The sequence below is a fragment of the Anticarsia gemmatalis genome, chromosome 5 (assembly GCF_050436995.1).
Source record: "Anticarsia gemmatalis isolate Benzon Research Colony breed Stoneville strain chromosome 5, ilAntGemm2 primary, whole genome shotgun sequence".
Taxonomy (NCBI): Eukaryota; Metazoa; Arthropoda; class Insecta; order Lepidoptera; family Erebidae; genus Anticarsia; species Anticarsia gemmatalis.
Genome location: NC_134749.1, coordinates 7,278,384 through 7,301,216, shown reverse-complemented (window position 1 = coordinate 7,301,216; position 22,833 = coordinate 7,278,384). Strand labels below are relative to the sequence as shown.

General features: G+C 34.3%; 2 protein-coding genes across 2 annotated transcripts; both read right to left on the bottom strand.

The window, feature by feature from the left end:
• Window positions 1-657: 657 nt before the first annotated feature.
• On the bottom strand, window positions 658-17,164 carry LOC142972999 (uncharacterized). The gene is made up of 4 exons (XM_076114496.1): window positions 16,681-17,164; window positions 9,393-9,887; window positions 6,843-6,981; window positions 658-1,166 (listed from the first exon to the last, which is right to left on the bottom strand). Exons 1-4 carry the CDS (start codon window positions 16,882-16,884, stop codon window positions 859-861), a joined length of 1,146 nt encoding a protein of 381 aa, XP_075970611.1. The 5' UTR covers window positions 16,885-17,164; the 3' UTR covers window positions 658-858.
• A 1,254-nt stretch (window positions 17,165-18,418) lies between these two features.
• On the bottom strand, window positions 18,419-22,435 carry LOC142972998 (protein odr-4 homolog). The gene is made up of 7 exons (XM_076114495.1): window positions 22,182-22,435; window positions 21,901-22,093; window positions 21,434-21,786; window positions 20,988-21,167; window positions 19,830-20,037; window positions 19,118-19,294; window positions 18,419-18,823 (listed from the first exon to the last, which is right to left on the bottom strand). Exons 1-7 carry the CDS (start codon window positions 22,275-22,277, stop codon window positions 18,633-18,635), a joined length of 1,398 nt encoding a protein of 465 aa, XP_075970610.1. The 5' UTR covers window positions 22,278-22,435; the 3' UTR covers window positions 18,419-18,632.
• Between the last annotated feature and the right edge of the window lie 398 nt (window positions 22,436-22,833).

Below are 22,833 nucleotides of genomic sequence, written 5' to 3'. Positions count from 1 at the left end.
TCAAAGTCCTCTTTCAAGTTTAATATCAAACAATGTACACTTTCTTGTTTTGTTAAACAATGCGCGGCTTTACATTGTCAACGCCATTTAATTCATAACGACACAAACGTAAAAAATATGAAACAACAACAAAAAAATAATTTACTTTATATTTCATATTGAATGAAGAAAAAAATGCCAGTAAAGAGAGTATTATAAATGTGAGAAAAAAAGAAAAAGTTATTGTAACTGTTATAATTACGTTTCAATAATAATTTAATTCTTAAATAATTTCATTCATAACATTTAAATACGGTTTGTACAAGATCTCTTCAATTGTAGTATTAAGAATAAACGTGAAAGTAATCATGAAAACCACAGCTCCAAAGACATTTTTATTTTAATCTTTAAATAATTTATGAAACTTTCTAGTTGGAGACAGTCAAAGGCACTCTAAGTCCTTACAAGAAGAAAATAACTGTTGAAAATTATACGAATTATAATGAACTCGTGATGTTGTGATTGTACAAAGTTTCACGACGCTCTTAATTACGTTGCTTCTTAATTTCGTTTTCTTCCAATTAACAGTTAATAAATACAAACGAGCTAATTGTCTCCGTCTATTGATATTATATCAAACGTAATCTTATTTATAAGGGTCAAATAACTAGCACAAAATGTAAGTAAGGTGTTTTAATAATAAGCTTTGTGATATAAAAATATTTAAATTACATAATATCATTATAATATTGTCATATAGAGTTAATATAGTAAGAAATACTCACAACGTGCTTGTTCACAACTAACAGACAAGTTAACAGTTTGTCGTAATCTTATAAACTAAGTTCGTCATAGTTGCTCTTTTATGTTATTGGACGGCTATTCGAAATCTACCCAGAATGTCTTGGGTATCCCTGGCTCGGACAAACATTGCTTCCAACTGTCGGAAGCCGTTGATTTCTCGTCTATAACAGCCTTGCCGAGGTTTTCCTTCTTCGCCATCTTCGTCTTACACCCAAGAGTTATATAAATACTGACTTTGCTGAGACTGGCCTTGAAAACTGACAGTTTCACTGTTGAAGACTTCGGGTCCCATCTGGCTGATATTGTGGGAGCAAATCTATCGCTTTTCCAATAGCATTCGGCTTTGTTCGCTTCCAATATGGTGGCTTTCAGGTACAGTGGCGCTGAAAATAGAAAAGTAATTTAGTATTTAATAAATTCAATTACAAATGCTTCAAATAGCTTTGGGTAGTTCCATTATACGCGCGCCTTTATAAATTTAAATTGCATTTTACATGCTATAATGTATGCTTATATCACGCAGGACACTGAAATTAAACATGAAATTCAATATTATTTGTAATCAACGTTTAATTTGGTTTACTAAAGAGTTATGATAAGCAAGTATATAAAATATAATGTATGTAGATAAAATTGCATTGGTCATTCATCTCATATTTTGGCATTCTTAGTTTTATCTACTTTTAGCAGGTAGTAGAACGTAGTTTTAATATTGAATTTGTACGCAATGGCCTATGAATTCACTGCTGAAAATTGTTACATCTTTTTTCACAGGGTTATTTTATACGTCGGTATACAAATAAACGACATAAAAATTCAAATGTTATTACAAAACGATCGATTGAAACCAACGGGAAACTTCGTTATGAAATTACTTTTTCGGATGAAAAGCTTCACAAATTGAAACATTTTTTACGCATAAAACCGCCGTAAAACAACACTTTTACACTTGACTTTGATTAATGAGCCATCATTTAATACTTTGAGTTGTGAATTGTTTACTGAGAAAATTCATACTTATCATTTACCAAGCATCTCGGAACAAAGGGAAATCTTGACAAGCGAATCCTCCGCGACTTTGCACGAATTAGACAATAATATAATTTTCATGATATAATATATAAATATAACCTACTAGCTTCTGCCTGTGACTTTGTCCGCGTTAACAGATTTTACGGGCTAAAAAGGGTGTTAATCCCATGTATTAATGTAGACAATAAGCAGCTATATGTTTACCAAAGTGAATGAAAATCCGTTCAGTATTTTTGCGTGAAAGAGTACAAACAAATTCCATCCGTACAAACTTTTGCATTTATAATATTAGTAGGACATCTAATCTTGCTTTCAAATACATACACTTATTTCAGAGTTATCCTCTATACCCACAAACTTAGAAAACACACTCTTTTCAAAATAAGTAATTACTCAGTTGAGAAATATAAAATGCTCAACAGTAATTTGTACAATAATAACAAGGAATAAACTCCATATTTCCACGTTTTGTGCGAGACTGTACATTAGTCTTGTTCTATAAATAGTCTGCTTCCTACTTTGCATTAGAAGAACGGAACTTATTTTTCTCGCCTTAATCGTATTGTCATTTCCGCATACCCGTTGTGTGATCCGGTGCTAAGTATTCAGGGCAGGGATAACACTTTGAGCGATTTACTCGTCATAACTTAGTATTCAAAATGATTTATATTCTACAAGTTTGTCCATACATATAAAATTACTTGGCCTGACTGACTGATTGACTGAATAATAATTTATAAACAGCACACAGCCTAAACAACAGAAGTGAGAAACGTGAATTTTTTCCAGGGGTTTCCTTTTATAATGTAGATTCCCCTTAAAAATGATTTTTAGTAGTCAACCCCTAAGGTGTTAGAATGGGGAATGAAATTCAACTTTTAGTTTTCCTAACTTTAACGCGAGCGGAGCTGCGCAGGACTTATATATTATGCCTATTTCAAGAATTTTAGATAGTATCGTTTAGTTTAAAAAGGGAAATATTGACAGAATTTTTTCATATGCGCTCATTCATAAGTCGTAGAACTGACTCAAAATGTCTAAAACTCTACATTTAAAATGAAACACAAATGCATCTGTTTTTCCGTCTGAGGATAGAAGACGTTCGTTATTTATAAATTTGACCTTTTTATGTCTGTACTTCAAAAGTCAGTGATAATTTTAATGTCATATCTAAAAATAAGTTAAGAAATAGATTAAGATCTAGCTTAAAATAACTTGTATTTCTATTAAAGCCCGCTATTAACTTTATATCCTTACTTATATTATAATCTTTTTGTTACGCTTTGAAAAACTTTTTGAGTACAGAGTACTACATAGATAGAGCTGACCTTAAGATGAACATGGGCTACTTTAGGTTAGATAAAGGGATAGATGTTTGAATAGAAATTCTGTACCAAGTTAGTAAATCACGTGGACGAAGTCGCAAGCAAAAGCTAGTTTATTATAAATGGTCTGTTTACAAGTGACATTGTAAACAGATGAGCCGCGTCCCTTTTCAACAATAATTACTGGTCAAGTGTTTACCATAATATACCAATTATATAATTCCTTTGTGAGTCCATTGTTCTACAGTCAACTTCTGAATCACCGATAAAATGATAAACGTGGGCTCGTCTTCAGTTATATTCTAAGAAATTGTATTTTTTACAAATTATGTTACAACAATGTATCATTATGTGACTATGTTATGCTGTGACCATGCAACCTGAATGTCTTTTGCGCTACTAAAGTGACATAAACACGAAGATATACGCAAGCGACAAGACGTGACATAATATTGCAAAATTAATCGTACGTCGGAGTACTAAAACTTCTACAGGGGCCAAAAGGAAGGCTCTACGCATGTGATAAACCGAATACTTCTCTTAACCGCGACGGAAGTGACGTGAGACAGATGATATTAGTTTTTGTAGAATCTGCGCAGTAATATCGTGAACTTTCCGCAAATGTAAACGTGGTCTTAGCTGTTTGTGTTGTGATTCAAGGCACATTCGTCGTCGTAACTCTCTCCTCTTTAATAAGCAAACAGCATTGCGTGCCATCGCCCGGCTCGAATGTCTCTATAGTTAATAATATGAATGAAGTTTAGTTACGGACTCGGTTACCCTAACGCCTGTTATGAATCTCTAAACAGACCATGCTTGCGATACTATATTCAATGCTTTTTTTAACAGTTTACTTCCTGCTTTACATACATACATAATAATATCACGCCTTTACCCATAGAGGTAGGCAAAGACCAAAGAACGACAATCGGTACGATCCTTACAAACTTCCCTTGCTTATTCACATCCATACATCTTATCATACAGTACGCCCGGTTACGAATACTACGCATCTGACCTTTTTTCAAGACATCGCCTATACAATGTCTTTCCTGCTATACTACAGTTAAATTTAAATTAATACACACATCGATTCATTTAATTTATGTGATGGTTTGGTTAGAAGATTATAATGTCACAAGAGCTCAAAATAAGAAAACAATCGTTTACATAAATAATTATATTACTATACCGTATTGATATTGCTTGAAATAAGGCTAACTGAACAACAATCACCATTGGATGGATGTTCTTTTACCACAAAGAGGTTCGTTAGGCTTAATGCCAAATACTATGGTTGGTGCTTGACCTAAATGTGAGCCCTCGAAACAAGAAACACTACAGATTCAGATCACGACAAACTATTACTACTATGTTTTAAATAAAGTTAATAGATACAGGCTGAATTGGAACCAGTTACTTTTTATCCCATTGCCCAATTATTGGCAAATCGACGACTAACTGAAGCAATTAGTGGCTCTAGTTTCCAAATGTCCAATTCAAATTATGTGAATATAAATTGAAATACGTTTTAGTGTGTGAGGCACACTGACATTGATTTTTTGCAGCTAGCAAAAAGTATATAATCGTCTGCATGCATGATGCATCGCCATATGTTAAAACAGTCGTAATTAAATGAATTATTCTTATTTTTTACTGAAACTCATTATATCATATAGACAGTTATTACAGGCCAATGACTGGCAAAAATGTAACAACATTTCAAAATATATTCGTATAAAAAAAACTCAATAAAAAATTCAAATAAGGAAATATCATATGTTTTCCGTGGAGGACACCCACCACTCTTTCCTTGTGTAAACTTTTGCAGGATTGGATTTCTCATTCCCATATAAACTTACTAACCGAACTTATCGTCAGTATATATTTACTTAAGTTATGTAAGATACGTGATAGATGTAAGTAGCCCTTGCCACACTTTTCTAAAAATATACCAAACTTTATCTACGAAATAATCTCTACAATATTTTATCCCCAAACTGAGGGACGTTTGTTTTTGTCCGTTTACCGTCCGCAACGTAAAATACTATTGCCACACATAGTTTTGTCCTTAGCCGAGACCGAATACCATACAACGGAACTAAACGGTCTATTTGATGCGTGAAAATTTAATTAGCATGTACTATGAGCCAAGGTGCTTCGTATTCTATAGTGTTCATCTTGAACTCGGTCTAACTGAAAGCTGTGCCTTTACATGTATGTGTGTGTGACACTAAGGGATAAACATGTAACACTTCAAATTATTATAAACAACAAGTACACAGCTGTGCCTTGACGTAATTAGACGAGGGTGGAAGATGTATGGTAAACTGAGGGGCTGAAGTTGACTTAAACCTGTCTTTGTAAGTTCGGTATAACTTGCGACCTATACTACTACCTACTAAGCGAGGGCGAGAATTTTAGTGGGCTTGTGTAAAGGAGGTAATCTCTCACACTGCTCTACGCATGCTCTACGTCTAAAATTGTAAAATACATTGGTGACGATACATTATTATTTTCTGGTTATTAAAACGTTGGATCGGGTGGGCTACATAATACGTATGTATGCGTAAATTAATCAAATACGAGCGAAGACGCACCGGGCCGGTAGTCATAAATAAATTCTATATTGCTATACTATCCGTCGTTTAGCACCGCGTAGTTTGGGCCTCACCTATTTCCTCAAATAAAATCAGTTCACTAGTCTACTATTGTATAGCAATCCTGAATGTATACAACTCGCAATTTCGATACCACTCGTATCGGAAACTGACCGAATTGTAGCCAATTAGTGTCGGTTTATCGAACTAACCGATATGAGAAACTTTACTAGAGTAATCTATTTTTAGAACAAATTCATGCAATGAACTTTATCTTGTGCGGCCGTTTGTATACTACATTAGCACTCATTAGAGATGTAATTTCAATACATCTGTTCATACTTGAAACAAGCCTGTAAATCCCAGTTATCCCACGATCTAGGCTTATAAAATTTTGCCAGAACTAAGCTTCATAAAAAGGTAGAACAATCTTTAAACTCAAACGTATGTTAAGACACGATAGTATAAAATTAAGATTCCGACTAGTTTAAAAACAAAAAACTGAGCGCTAATAAAAGTATTGACTGCGTTAATTCACGTGTTTTTAGAGGCACTTAACTGTTTAGATACAAGATCGTCTTAAAGGAAAACGTACAAGAGTTTAAAGATCTATTCAGACCTGAGCATTATCCTGTTAGAAAGTTCCGCGACTATAGTAAAACAGTTGTTACTGCGGTAAGCGCTACCACCTAGGTATTGTTTAAACTTATCCTAATCTGTTTAAAGGAAAGTTCTAAACGGGAGGAAATTAAAAATACCTTGTAACCATGCGGGTTATATTACCTCCGGTGGTAGCAAATACCGCTGAGATCTGAACAGAAATTTAAACCTTTACTAGAGTGCACGCGCGACTACGCCCGCGTGTATTTAAAAAATATATATCTGATCTTTCATATTAAAGGTTTTCCCTCCTTTTACCCCTTCAGGAAATTTTCCATAAATCCTCTCTTAGTGCTCCTTTAAACTTCCTAAAGAATCTTCATACATAAATAAATAATTTTCTACGCTCAATAGTTTCGGCTGTGCGTTGTCCATCAGTCAGTCACTCAGTAACGGAAGAGTTTAAATAATATGTATTGATATGTTGTAAAGCTGTTGTTACCTTTATACTGTTCTTGTTGTTGCATGGTCTGCACACTACATCGTAGCCTGTTGACTGTGAGCTGCACTATGTCGTTGAGACCGTCTTCACTCGCCGTGTACAGAAGTGTCACTTCCAATTGACCTTTCTGATTCTCCCTCTGTAATCATAACAATTATAGCTGTTAACAATATTAGTATAAATCTTTTACTCTCGGGCTTAGTCACTGTAATTATATGGAGAATAAATGTTTACTGATAACTTGGAGATAAGAAGACATCATCGGGGATCTTATGATTATTTTTAGGTCCCGGAGCCTTACTGATAACTTGGAGATAAGAAGACATCATCGGGGATCTTATGATTATTTTTAGGTCCCGGAGCCTTTTTATACGCGCATCATATTATAGGTACCAGAGAAGATTTTACGAGGACACACTCCTTAGTCTGACAAGTCCTCACTAGAAAAGTCTGGTATAGGAAGGTGTCCCGTCAAAAAGATGAACCTGACGACGTGTACAAGCAAAGAAAAAGTAGTTAAATTGCACTCAAGGTTGTCATTCAATCATTTTATTAAAACTATATTTTACAATTTTTTTTACCAAAATCTGCTCTACATTGTTTATAACCTACTCTTATCGCGTCAAACGTGCCATATAGGTAGGTACATTTAGGTACTCAATACGGAAGGAAGTAAATCGAACAATGTGAATATTAAAGAGTTATAGCATTGTGGTAGGCACTAACTCTATGGTAGATAAAGTTTCTTGTAACCGCTATGCGGGTAAAGATAAAAATATTTTTTTTACTACACAATACGATAATGAATGTTGTGTTACGGTGATATTATTACCCTACTCACGCTTTCAATTTGAATGAATAAACCAAATTGAATCATGTTAATACAGTCAAGCCATTTTCCGCTTCTTTCAACAAATTTTATTTGAGCTGACTCATCTCGCTATAAATATCACACAAAATTTATTAAATTATTTGTCGGATTAATCAGTTTGGTGATCGTTAAATAATAATAGATGTTTATGATACCGACGTAAACCAATATGTACTTACATACATATGAATACTCATGCCGTAATATTAATAACTATGGTAATTACTCAGTATTTTTTAACTTACAAGGTATGTAATACAAAGCCCTATAGTAGTACTTAAGATAATTGGTGGGTTAATTGGTCAATTTTGTTTTATTATACCCAACCCAACCATTAGCTGTACATATAAATGTATAATGTGAAAAAAAACTAGATAGATATTAACAAATAGTAAATAACACAAAACTACACAATACAACATAGATACCTACAAATCTCTGAGTTCACCCACTTAATTAGCGAAATCGAGCATTTATCAGTAATTACAGCATCGATAAAAACCAATTACACTGAAATTTTGTGCACGAAAGATGGTCGAAGCATAGTTACGTCTTACATCATCGCAATAAACGTAGGTAGTCGTTGCTCAGATGGGATCGGTCGAGGTCAAAACTATTCTATTGTGGCTCTCAACTATGCATTAACATTTTATTCACACGTTCGTTACGATCTTCACATATTAATAGGCGGCTATGATTCATACGTTAATTGCTATCCACTTCCAAACAAACAAAAATACCACCGTCTTATTCTAATCCATCCAGAAAATGCCCGTTCCTCGATACACGTTTTCCTTATTTGTTTCTCACAAAAGCAATATAAAGAAATGTGATGGAGAGGACCTATCCGTGGTCGAACCCGACTCGTGACATAAGTGTATGTTATCATCTTTTTCGTGTTGCCCGAGAGTGTTTTTGGCTTTCGTTTTTACCTGATGCGGAAGTTTACACATCTATTTACACTAAGAGCAAACATGGTTTATTTTGTTTAAAAAGATATTTGAGAATAAGCTACGATTAGGTAATTTTTAATGGAAATTTAATTTAAAATTGGCAAAATGTATAGTTGGGATTATTGTGACGAACAACAATTTAAATATTTATTAGGTACTACCTAATTTGCATAGTTCAAACAGTCCCAGGGACATCCTATTGATCGCTCCGAACAATTCCTAAGTAGATAAGTAGGTAAAACTGTTGTACAGTCTGGGACCAAAACTTTAATGAAAAGAATACAAAAGTCATTCTTACAAAACAATTCGTAGAATTTATATTTCTCTACCTTGCCTAATTTAACATTAAAATACTTTTTTTCATTTTAGTCAGCCAGGTACCTATGCTATGAATTTATATAAGGCTTATAATATGTGTTCATTGACAACACTTCTTTATCTCTTCAAATTAAACACTTAAAGATAAAAAAATGTTGATAAAAATAATGAAAATTTTAATCTACGATGGTGTTGACAAAAAAAAATGTTAAAATCACAGCTATAGATCCGAAGGAAAAGTGCCCAAGGGCTTATCATTTATCTTGTTCTCTACCTAAAGAACAGTATTTTCTAAGACTCATTTATTTTATGATTATTTTTATCACTCACTAGCGATTAGCGTTAAACTGTTCGTGACTGTGACATAATTACGATGTTGCTGTTAATTATCGTAAAACATGTACGTACGTAAGAAGACACGGCGATTCCACTAGTTATCGCGTTGATCGGTCGCCAAATGTCGGGAGTACCAATCAAGCCATTCTTGAGATCGTTTTGAAATAATTTTGTGTCAAAGTTCCACGTCGCCGCCCCCACCGTCCTCCGTTTCTCCAAAATTGATTTCTGTGCTATTGCCTCGGCCTTTGTCGACTTAAAACTACTAAAGGTTTTTTCTAAAAATCCAGTCTTAGCTTTCGGCTCCTCTTGGTCGGCAACTTTTGATTTCGAGTTGTCAGTTCTGCTGTTTTTACGTTTGTTTGCATCTGTTTTGGGAGGCTCTAATAAAGCATAAATGGTAAGCGACAAAAAGTGGCCGGCTAACAATGTTTGAAGGTCGTTTTTTTCTGTTGTCTTCTTAGCATCTTTTTGTTTTAGTTGAAACTTAAAATCTTCGTTCCATACGGGCCAAGAGCTCTCCTGCAGCGATGTTTCAAATCTGCTATCGCCAGGAAAGACTTTTACCTGGAAGAAGAAACACAGTTATTGTAGATTAATCCAGTACACCATTTAAAAAGTTTGTCTGTATTATTGTGTTGATCTTGCTTGATTAAATCCGAAGCTTTATAGGATAGAAAAACGTGCGGAAGAAATGTGAAGGATAAGGGATAGTTCGAAAATGTAAGTTAAAACAGGAGAATAATTTGAAAGTAAACAAACACGGTATGGTGCAAACGTATGACGATCGTAGTTTGAGCATAAATTAAGGCTTTTGAGACTCGTTTCTAAGTATTCGTTTCGAAAATAACGTAAAATATTCACAGCTCTCAGCTGCTTTTTAAAATGGCTCCGAATTATTAAAAACTAGTAACCAAGTCTCTTGCAAAAAAAGGCGCGCTCTCTGAAAAATGTATGTACCTAAGTGAAAAATAAAATATGTCACTTCTTTGAGATCGTAGTAAAAAGTGGCATTATGTAGTCTGTTTTCGCTTTGACTACACTGCACTTTAATGACCAACACTTAATGGATATATGTAATTAATTTCATAAGAGCGTACTAACAGGAAACCTCTTAGGACTTGCAGGCATATTACGTATCAAAGGCCGTGATGAATCTTATCGTATTCACCGAATCAACGTGTTTAGCAACACAAACCATACAGAGACCTATTGATTGATACAGCGCTATTCACAATTCGGAGTCACTCCATTTGACCCAGCTCATTTTACCAATAAATTGAATTGAAATTAGCTTCGAGATGTCTCTACAGACCTTCACAATTATGGCGATAATAGATATAGAAATAGCAAGGGTCACGTTTGCATAGACTTAAATGTAAGGAGACCCTCCTTCAGTTGTAAGTACTATTGAAAAAATATAATTAGGTTAATGAAGGTAGTCGTTGCGGTAAAAAAATCCTCGTTATATGTATATGATGTAATTGAGTCACAGAAAGTCGTTAGCGAAAGTTATTAAGTGAATTTTCTTTTTTATTCTTTTGGGAATACGCGTGTACATTTTCTTTTAACATTTTTCGAAATTGTCATCGCATATACCAAGTATATACTATAGCTACCTTAAAGCTAATATTTTTACGCTGTTCGGCATTGCTTAGTTATTATAATAACGTTTTATAGCGAAAGGCAAATTTGGAAGGAATGTCCAATCATGTGTACAATATTTCTATTACCCCGAACGAGGGACGTAATTGAATAAATTTCCTAATATTGAGCCAATTTGCCAAAGGTATTTTACCACTTCAAAATATGGTAAGAAATGAAAGAGCGTCTAATACCTTATTTGACCTGAAAATATTATATATTTTTTAAACTATTATATCTTACAAGCATGCAACACAATAAGTTTAATTTTTCTGAGTAAGTAAGAAATATATTACTTACAAAAAATAAATCTACTTAGTCTGTTAATATTTAATGTGATCACTACTTTACTTAGCTAATATTAAGGTATTTTCTCCTTAGACTGAAACCGCCATAAATAAACCCAAAGTCGCTTGATCCTTTCATTTATTCAAACATCCACATTTATCTTTATTTTCTAAGACAGGTTTACGTAAAAATCATTTACACGTAACGTTTGAATGTGCTATTTGTCGATCGTAGATTCTTTTACCTTCGCACCTCTCAAACATGGGTACATAAATATTATTTAATTTTAATTACCTTAGTTTGATGTTAACAATAATCACCATAAAAATGTATATCTATAGGCATCAAGCACATTCAAAAGCCAAAAAAGTCATCCTGTGTATGCCTAACTCTTTAAATATTGTTTTTGTATATTTACCAATCCTCACGACAAGGATTTTAAGAATCTAGCTACTATGGACTAACTACGGATCAACCTAAACGGTAATCGTATTATATTGACAGAATTGCTCTAAACTTACTCATGCTTCCTCGCGACTGTTTTCTTCGTTGTTCAAGTAAGTTACAGCTCAAATTACGTCTAAAAGTCAAAGGTCATACACCTTAGATTTAATTCCCAAGCTAAGCGTGGGAGGTCAATAGATCGGTTATCCGTTTTGAAGGCAATATTTGCTATAATATTTTTAGAACGAATTTAAATACATTTCTGCCAATTTAACTTCAGGTATGTGGACAAAATTCTAGGTAATTCTAGGTATGTCGGTAGTAATAATTTTCTACATTACCGATAAAACAATGTGACGTAAACGGTAAAATAATTTTAGAGATGCATGGCATTGTGATAAGAATACGATAAGTACGGAATCGAAGTGGCGACTTTCATTGATAAGAGCGCTGACATAATAATAAATGTTGGTCATATTACCGTCCTTGATAATATAATTGTACATGACAATGACAGGCTGTTCCTGAAACTTGTGAAGATAATACAATCATAAGCATTTATGCTTGATAACATTTCTGTCTTTACGATATTGCTTTGACAAAAACACAGTCTTTAGAGCAGCAATTCACGTGTTTCAAAATGCATTTACAAAAATTTTCGGTCTTGGCAGGTAACAGGTTGGAATCCCACCTAGACAAAACGTCAACACAGTCATTGTTTACCACGATGAATACCAAAACAACTTCCTAGTCCTAGTACTAATAATAACATAGGGCTCACATCTGTCTGTCGAGTCGATTAAAACTAAGGTATTGTTTAGTTACTGAACACGCCAGGTAACTGTCTGGCCATATATATCTATACCTACATTTGTAGATTATGACCTATTTAAAGGTATAAAAAATAAGTTTAAGATGACTTAGACTGACCCAGAACCATAAACATGTAAAATAAAGAGATTTATGATTGTGAGGCTAAGAACGTGGATCTGATCCTAATTTGGGAATGTTTATTTATGTTCGTTTTTACGTTGTCGTTACTCAACTTGACCTTCGGGAAGTTTAATTCTACCGCTGTGATACTAAAAGCTGATGTCCCCGCGTGGATTTACGGGACAGCGGTCATAGTCGTGAATTTGAAATTCTTCTGAATTTTGCTAGTGCCGTGTATTTACGCGAAGGTTAAACCTCGGCTTAATTGGGCACTTTATGGAAATATGACTGAATAAATTACGAGCTTTGTAAAACTTTTTGCTCCTGCTTACAACATTATTTATCAAATTTAGGTAGGGTAAAGCACCCAGTAGTCAGCCCCCAACCAGTAGTCAGCCTTTACAGGCTTTATATCCATATAATTAGTGTAGAAAATAGTAAAGACCAATAAAATAATCATTAATCGAATCTGTATAATCTTATTGACTAATATGCACAATTACGATTCGATAGCATGGCAGGTTGACGTGTTACACTCATTCTTATGAACTGCCATGAAAGACATGGGCAAAAACGTCGCCATTGCTATTTTTTTGTTAAGGATTCGTGTTTTAGTTTTTGGCATGTTTTTAAATGAATTTGATGCAATATGGAACGAATTGATATTTTATGCTAGTATTTAATAGTTTATCTTCGATAAAATCATGCATTGCAGGCGTTTTATTTGTCTTTTGTATTATAAATTAACGTGGCCGACTATTGGGTTTGCAAAATATGAGGTTGATCCAGTACTCGGCCATGAGTGGCTGACTACTGGTTTTTTTGCAATTCTCATATATGTGGTTGAAATTAACAGGGCGAATACTTCTCAACATAACTATTGCGTTGAGCTAAACTCTTCTAAGACAAAAATAGTATTTTACCAGTAGTCGGCCGCATATAAAGTCAGTGAATTTCATGAGGCCGACCATTGGACCTACATATCCCATAGTCGGCCGTCAGTTTTGCTAAATTAAATTGGGTCTTAAATCCTTTCATTAAGGTTCAAATTTGTAGACGGCTATGTTGGCACAAAACTTAGTTACTTGTTATCGAATAGTATCATATCAAAAAGACCAAAAGATCTGTATAAAGAGGAATAATTGTCATGTGCTATGGTGGCGATCAGAAATGTTATGAAAATCATGGAAACGAGTCGAGTACTTGGCATTTCACACATTATTATGACACTACAAGTCCGAAATCGTTTAATAGTCGCACAAATGCCCCGTACCATACGGGGCTTTGTAAGCTAGACTAAGTGCACTCCCAAAAACAAATGACTGCCTTAAGAAACTGGTCACGATATGCTGGAATCAGCTTCCAGTTTCACCGGATGCAGCTGAATAGCAGTGTTTTACATGGAGCAACTGCCTATATGACTTCCACAACCCAGTTACCTGGGCTATATCACGATTACCATAAGACTGGTTATCAGATTTTCAAGCTTCTGACTAATGGCAACGATTTCCAGAGATCCTTTAAAGCCCGCCGGGACACGAAGGAATTTTGGGAAATGAGAAAAGAAAGGAATGATACCAGTCACTTCTATCATCTACCTTCTATTTCCTAGCCTACCATTGACTTATGTTTCAACACATCAAGAAAGCTAAAATAGTTTTATAGAAGAGAGCATCTTTTGTATATTGGGGAGAGTTGAAAAACAGAAGGAATAAAGGAACAGAAAATAAACTTTTATCGCTGTGAACCGTGTGAAGAAAGATTGACTAGAAAACATTTAGAAATCAATTACCTAAGTGCTAATAACTATAAATTAAAATCTTGAAAACCCCCGATTTCACAATATATTTTTTTATTTCATACTTTTTATAGGTTGGTGGTTAGGTTAAGCCATTCTGACTTTCCCACCACCAGCTTTCTCAGCATGCGAAGCCATTTGAGACCCCGTCCGAGTAAATTTGCAGACATTCGGTTAATCTCCCCACTTTAACCCACTACAACTTTTAAACGGCTCCACCGATTTTCATCAAACATGTCTAAAAACACTCGCATATATGTCACCTTTAATTAAAAAAAACTAAATTGAAATCACTGCATCCTTTCGGGAGTTATGATGCCATAGACAGACAGACACACAGACAGACACGTCGAACCTTATAACACCCCTCTTTTTGCGTCGGGGGTTAAAAATTAATGGATGCATAAATTGTACTGCATGGTATTATTGCAAATGTGCTTTATTTCCTGGAGATTTCAATAAAAATATATTTAAAATAGAACATTTGTATTGAGTAAGTAAGAGGCTGACTACTGGGTAAGACATGGCTGACTACTGGCGAAATGGGGCTGACTACTGGTAAAAAGTGCCATATTTTGTTTAATGTGGATTTTTTCCATAATAATCTTATAAATATGATATTTTTTTATTTTTTTCTTAAAGTTTAATAAATTACCTTTCATACAATGACTAATGATTTTACATCTAGTAGTAAATGTTAAAAATATGGCTAAATCAAATTGACATTTTCACTAAAAGGCTGACTACTGGGTGGTTTACCCTACCTACATTGGGTACTTAGTTTGTAAAAAAGAGATCACGGTCATTACGCTGGATACATAATTTTGTTAAACATAAACATCCATCAAACAGTATCTGGATCGTGCCAAAAATATCTACACAGCATTATTGTACGTCGTGTACCGACAATAGTAAATGTTTATTGACATGTATTTCTGTGCAAGAACAGAATTTATTTTACCAGCATTTTTATGTCGTCTGTGATTTACTCTAGCTACTATAACAACACAAAAATAAAAACATATCCTCTACAGATTTCCTTGTATATTATAGCCAAAAAACCGGTTTTCTTATTTAATAAGAGTCTGATGTCATAATAATATTATGTACAATTATCGTATTTTTATTCATGAGGATTCATAAGTCTGAGTCATTAGATGGCTATCACCGTCGTAATAATCGTGAAATGTTAGTATAAAATTCACGTAATAAACTGTGCGCTAATTTTCCTGCAGTTTTTGCTTCAATGTCAGGCTTATTTACTCAATTTTAAGGCGATGAAGATAAACGAACGAGTTCGGTACGGTAACGTTGGCCTCAATTAGAAAAACAATTAAACGGATGTTAAATAGTAGATGTCGGTACCTATATAGCGTTATGTCAGCGGGTCCGCATGACGCACGGGTAAGATATGCTCGTAATTGCATTTTAACAACGCGTGTTAAGGTATCTAACTATCCACTGAGTAATTGTTAGATAAGGTACCGCGTTAGATCTAAAATTTATGCCGTTGCCACTGGTAAGTTCTAAGGTGTAAATCTACGGGTGTATTACCCAAACAGTAATTAGACGGCTAAGACCTTGTTTAATAACTGAGTAGGATGCCTCCTAAATCTTGAAACTTAGTCCGTCATTAGCATCTGTAGGGTACGTTATCAATTTAATGTTTCAAGACATTTCACATGTGTAACGCGACACTGTTGTAATAAATATAGAGCTCTTGTTAAGAGTTCCATTTGTTATTCATTGAGTGATTCAAAGTAATAGATAGGTAATGTATGATATGATAGGGGCTGAGATTCCTAATCATATCAATGTTTTAAATAAAATAATTAGGTAGGTACCTACCTACCTTTTTGTTTTTCAATTTATTTTGAATGTATTAAACTTTTTGACATAACTTTTTGATTATTATTTTCTAGGTAACTTATATGTCTCATTAAAACGATTTAGCGATATTCCTTAGAAGTAGGCAGATAAGGACTTACTTATATACGAGGATTTATTCTATATAGGTACCTAAGTATTGTTTATTAAAAAAAAATAATCAAGGTGGTACCTAACTACTAGAACAACGACCATACATGCTTACTCTTATGCATACCAAAAAAAAATTTAGGAGTGGCTAAAATAAACACATCGGTAGAGTTTTTGTTGTATAGGCAAAGGGAGCTTTATACATAGGAAATTGACTTGAAAATATTTTAACAGATTCGCTAAGTTATAATGACATGAACAATGTTTAGAAGTTACCTTAACAAGGTATCCATGGGCACGGCTTATACCAAACAAGGCCGGAAGGTGCCGGGCGCCGATAACGGTCACATATAAACTTTTGCTTGTTGGATGCAAGGCCAACTTGAATCCTATCTCTGGTTCCAAACTCCCGCTACCGGCTAATTGAGAGTCCTTATTTGTATTCAAAATATTCTTCAATTTATTCAGTGAAAAAGCCATTGTAAACAAAGTCTTCTCTTGTCCAACTATCACGTATCACACTCACATTAAAACCGGTTTTACTGAATAATTAATCGTGCAAGATTATTTACTTTAATTACCAACTTCATCGGTTTACGATCATGTTGATAATTCACCGCTAAATTCTCTCAATTATCGACACAACACATCAATAAAACTTTCCCATCTTTGCTCTTCGATACAGAAACACTCAAACCGATATAAACAAATGTCATGCACGTATTGAATAACTACGTATGACTGACTGACTTACGATGAACGCGTAACTAGTGACACTTGGTCGTATTAACAACTTCGTTGAATGAAACATTCATAAATTTTAGCAACAATAGGACCTCTCTTTCATACGCATGCATTTCTTCATTACACACTAGCGCCATGAAAGTGCGACAAACGTTAACAAGTGCCATCTATTGGTGGCTGTAGTTTTTTGTAGTAGAACGTGGCTTAAATAATAGATGGCGTGACAAAATCGATAAGCTAGTTTGATTATACTTTTTATAGACATACGGTAGTCATTTAATTTTTAATGTGGGAACATACAAGATGTTCCATAAAATTATACTTACAGTTTCACTCGGTATACGAGTAATACATTTTTTTCCAATTGCATTAATTTCTTATTTCTTTTATAGTCCCGTGACCGTAGGTATATTATTCCTGTGGCTCTGACGCTATACTGAATTAAGTACGATATGTGAGAAACTTCGCGGCTCTTTCAGGCGAGGATCGGAAGGAAGGAGGACGTCTAATATTCTCACTATAAAAATAATTATTATAGTTTTTAACTTAGGTAGGTACATACAATTCTATGCACAATATTTTATCAAAATCAATTATAACTAAGCCCCCACAAAACAATTATCATTAAATCTAATATATAAAATTCTCGCGTCACAGTTTTCGATGCCATACTCCTCCGAAATGGCTTGACCGATTCTCATGAAATTTTGTGAGCATATTGACTAGGTCTGAGAATCGACCAACATCTATTTTTCATACACACAATGTGACACAATTTTTTTTAATATGGCAAAGCAATGTTTTCCGGTTCAGCTAGTAAGTTTTTAAATAAATCCTCCACATAATTACTATTATAGTTTAACCTTATATAATTAATGCAGGGATAAAAATATTCCTGCTTGTAAAGATATAATAACATCCCGAAGACCGCGACATATACGCGCCCAAAACAGGACTGTTTACGTATTTTGATAATGTTTACTAAGAAATGGTACCTAACGTTTACCATAGGTTAAACGGTACATGTGTTAAACGCTATTAAACCCTAGTTATCTTACAACAATAATTTGGAAAAGTCCCGCAACTCATAAGATGATAGGTACGTGTACTTATATGGATCAATCGGTGAACGATCGAGTGCTTTGCAAATACACCGCAATACCGATCGTGTTTGCGAAAGTATCGTCTGCTCAAACTGTTGCATTCTTGCTGATACTTCACAATTATTCATACCATAAAGCAGAGGAAAGAGAAAATAAAACAATAAACATTCAGTAAAAAATAGTTATTTAATAAAATGCGACAGTTAAATTACAACATTATCTGTATATAAAATAGGTGAAATAATTGATTTCTATTGTAAATCAAAACATTATAATTCATAGCGACACGAAATTAATTCAACGAACCTTACGCAAGACAGTCACAACAATAATAAGTCTTTTTTAAGCTTCAACAATAATATAGAAACAATATTTTGTAATTCACGACTTGGAGATGACTTTAGTAATGACTTCCATGATTGTGTCATAGTAATGTATGATGATAGAAATGATGAGTACCAGCATCGCGAAGCAAATGCCCGTAATGTACATGAACTGGCTCGCTTCTTGAGGCGTCGCCAACAGCTCCTCACTGCTTGTATCCCGGTCTAATGCGTCGAATTCTGACGTATCTGTAAAGAGAAAAATCCATTATATTACATGCTCCAGACAACAAAAAATACAGGTATCAATAGATTTATTATTTTATTTCACGTAATAAGTTAAAGTAGTTTGCTCAGTATAGGAAGAAGATTATAACAAAAATTAAACAATATAGCTGGTTCTTAGTTAAGCAATCTGTACTCTAAAGTACATACATAACAACAAGCCTTTTTCCTATAGGGGTAGGTAGAAACCAAAGTACTCTGCAGTTTATAATATTCATTTTATAATCTATACGATATTTTCACTAGCAAAATATTTACCAGCAGGCGTTTCAAGATCGCAGACGACATCAGCCTCAGTGATCTGTAAGTCGAGCAGCTCTCGCACCGAGAGCAGTGCCTCGGCCGGTGCTTCACCAGGGAACAAGTAGTCACACAGGTACAATGAACCAACTGGCACGAGGACTCGCCGCGGTGGCTCGTTGAAACATACCTTCTCTGTAAGATATTTAAATAGTGTTTAATAATAGTGTTTAATAATACAGAACTAGCTGACCCGAGCAAGTTCGCTTGCGTCAAAGAGAGAAGGAGTCATAATTTTCCCCGTTTTTGTAACATTTTTTACTAGTACTCTGCACCTATTCGTCGTAGCGTGATGATATATAACCTATAGCTTTCCTCGATAAATGGACAACAACAAACAACAAACACAACACAACAACACTGGAAGAATTTTTCAAATCGGACCAGTAGTTCCTGAGATTAGCATGTTCAAACAAACAAACTCTTTATAATATTAGTATAGATAGTTCAAATCTTGAACTATCAAGTAGATGATGGTCCAATATTTTTTGGGTAGGAAATTCATTATACTAATCCATTATGCTAGCAACATAATTCTTAACTTATGGTAAAATAACTATAATGCTATATTTAGGTGTTTCGAGAATAAATGACCATGACACATTTAAAGTCCAGTGCAATTGACACATCAGTGATAATCTACTAAACATGATAATAAATTAATTCTCACCTTCTGGCAATAAATTGTCATCAATTAGTGCATCACAGTGCATAGTGAACCGTGAGGCCAATGACCTTATGATATCTTGTTTGACAGCTGCAATAGTTTCACTGACAGTCGCCTTGGGGTACATGAACACACTGGAAGATACCACACCACTGAAATGTATGCTGCCATCGCACTCCAAGTATTCCACTGTCTCTGGCAATGAGTTTTCCTAAAAAAAATTAAAAATTAAAGTCATGTACACATTCCTCAATATAAAGTATGGTCCTAGTTATGTAATTATAGTAATATATTATATTGACACTTTTTTTTTTTTTTTTTTATAACCCATTGATGTCCCACTGCTGGGCAAGGGTCTCCTCCCGTAATGAGGGAGGGGTTAGGCCTTGAGTCCACCACGCTGGCCAAGTGCGGGTTGGGGACTTTGCATGCCCTCAATAAATGTTTTAAACAAATTTTTAGGCATGCAAGGTTTCCTCACGATGTTTTCCTTCACCGTTGGAGCATGTGATAATTACTTCTAATACACACATAACTTCGAAAAGTCATTGGTGTGTTGCCTTGGGTTCGAACCTGCGACCACTTGCGTGGGAGGTGTCAACTTTTACCACTCGGCTATCACTGCTCTTATATTGACACTAATTTAATATTATTATTTTGTTGTGTCTGGGTTAATTTTAAAGTAGAATATCTCAATACAATTCATATGGTCCCACAACTTAGTATGCTATATTTATCTAGATTATAGATAATAACTATATGTGTTACAACAACAAAATGGTGGTTACAATCGGGCTACCATCAGCTGCATAAGCCTGCTTGCTACTGGTGTTCTAAATTCAGAATTTTGTATACATTCTTTAACAGCAACTTTGTTCCCAAAGCTCTCTTCTAAGTTGTTGGACTATAGTTAGCTATATTGCTAAGTCATATAGAACAATATCTATCTCAATAGAAATAATTTGATGCAGAAGTTATAGGCAGTTATTTATAATTTTAATATATATTGGCATAAGACTCAAAGCTGTTATTAAATACATTGTTAGTAGCACAGCCATTAAACAGACTATCAAGGCTTTTCTATCTAAATGTCATGATTTCAAGAACAAGTTACAATGAAGGTTGAACTATAAATAATTATAATTAACTATTATTACTCACAAATGGCACAAATAAGGAAACATTCATTGATTTTGGAGGCTCTTGTTGTACTTGCTTTGAATTATTCTTGGGCTTCTTCTTCTTGAACAGTTGCTCTAACACTTCAGAACCATCTTTCAGTTCTCCATCTATGAATATGATGCTTGATTCAATTGTTTTGTGAGCTGACTCCAATATTTGCTGAAAATTTAAAGGAATTATAAAGTAGTCCAGGCATCAGAAGAATGTAAGTGATGTTAACATGTGTACTTAGAACAATGTTATAAAAAAGGAAATGTCAAAGCTCACAAACTGGAATTAGCTTTTTTATATTTTGCTTGGTTCCTAGATGTGCAGTTAAGTATTATAAGTTTAATGGACAAGTTTGTCCACAGTAATTATTACTTGAATGAATTTTTATCAATATGATAATATTTACTTTTAAGATGGTAGTACTAGTTTCTTACCTGGAACTGTTGTTTCACAGAGATACCACTCTTTTTTACAATAACAGGATAAACATCATCAAACTCATAATAGCAGTCTAACCTCTGCCACTGCTGTTGCTTGGGCAAAAACTTCCAATCAACGGGTTTAATCACTGTACTCTTGTTCCCTGGTCCCACCTCAATTGATTTACAATTAAGAACTTTTGTACTTGTGGACATGTGTAGTACAAGTCTCTCATTAGTAGATGGACAGTTGCCATACATGTACTCATTGACATTCTGTGTCTTGTATATGTGGTTCAGTATAGACTTCACTTTGCTAAAACAATTTGGGTCTTCAAAAATATCTTCATCACTTGTTATGAAGATACCTGAAATATCGTATGTGCATTTTGATTACTTATTTTTCAGTTTGGAGTCATAAAAATATGGTTTACTAAACATTTGAATGATAAGATGATTTTTTTACAAAAGTGATAGTGTACCTTGAACAAACATGCCCCCAGGCAGCATTCTGGTGACATGTTTCGCATGATCTGCAACCCACGCCTCAGACACCTGTAATAAAGTCCTCATGGACTCAGTTTTATCTGAAGTATAACTCGTTTCTGAGCTATCAGACAGTTTCTCTTCCGGTGTCCGTGCCAGATGGATAACATTCTCTCGAGCAGCTGTAGTCTGAAAAGTAATACAAGTTGTAGCTAAATAACTTTATCAACTTTTAGTTTATTTCTAAAATTGATTAACTACAGACTTATGACTTTACCTGGCCGAGAATTAATCCCATTACGAAAATTTCTTGCGTCGCATACTGCTCCAGATATTGTAAACAGTATTCTGGGGAATATACGGTTCGGACCATCTTTGATCGCTTAGATTAAATTGATATCATATGCTACTATAATACTATTAGATATTTAGTTATAATAATACCAATTACCAATAAATTAACGAGTTTAGGATTTGTTTTGTCGCGTCACAATTACAACATGCCTTATGTCACTGTCATGTGTCAAACTTACAAATGTCATTCCTGAGCAAAATGTCAAAATTTGATGCTCATTTTGTCTATGCCATAGTATTAAAGTGGTGTACTATGTTAATTAGTCGATTTAGTAGTCTTAGTTTTATACACTACAGTTAAGCGAAAATAGTTTGATTTCAATACAGCTAAAAACTACCTACTTATAAACATGATTTCCAATATAAAAAGAAAGCAGTTGCATTATCTTGAACCCAATCAGCCAAAAGCATTGTAGCCACCGGGAACCAGATAAAGCTTTAAAACCGTGAATTCAAAATCATTGAGGCACTGTTGTTCATCTAGGGCATTTTATTATGTTATTTTACCAGTTTTAAACTCTACCAAACACAAGTAATTGTGACAGCGTCACAGTATTTTTACACATCTGTATCTA

What these genes read in the sequence shown, in the direction of transcription:
- LOC142972999 (XM_076114496.1), bottom strand. Translation starts at nt 16,884, where the DNA reads ATGGCTTTTTCACTGAATAAATTGAAGAATATTTTGAATACAAATAAG. An exon ending in CCCATGGATACCTTGTTAAG is followed by an intron (nt 9,888 to 16,680) that starts GTAACTTCTAAA and finishes TTCTTCTTCCAG; the next exon opens with GTAAAAGTCTTTCCTGGCGA. An exon ending in ACAACAAGAACAGTATAAAG is followed by an intron (nt 1,167 to 6,842) that starts GTAACAACAGCT and finishes TTCTATTTTCAG; the next exon opens with CGCCACTGTACCTGAAAGCC.
- LOC142972998 (XM_076114495.1), bottom strand. Translation starts at nt 22,277, where the DNA reads ATGGTCCGAACCGTATATTCCCCAGAATACTGTTTACAATATCTGGAG. An exon ending in TGGGGGCATGTTTGTTCAAG is followed by an intron (nt 21,787 to 21,900) that starts GTACACTATCAC and finishes ACGATATTTCAG; the next exon opens with GTATCTTCATAACAAGTGAT. An exon ending in TTTCCTTATTTGTGCCATTT is followed by an intron (nt 20,038 to 20,987) that starts GTGAGTAATAAT and finishes AATTTTTTTTAG; the next exon opens with GAAAACTCATTGCCAGAGAC.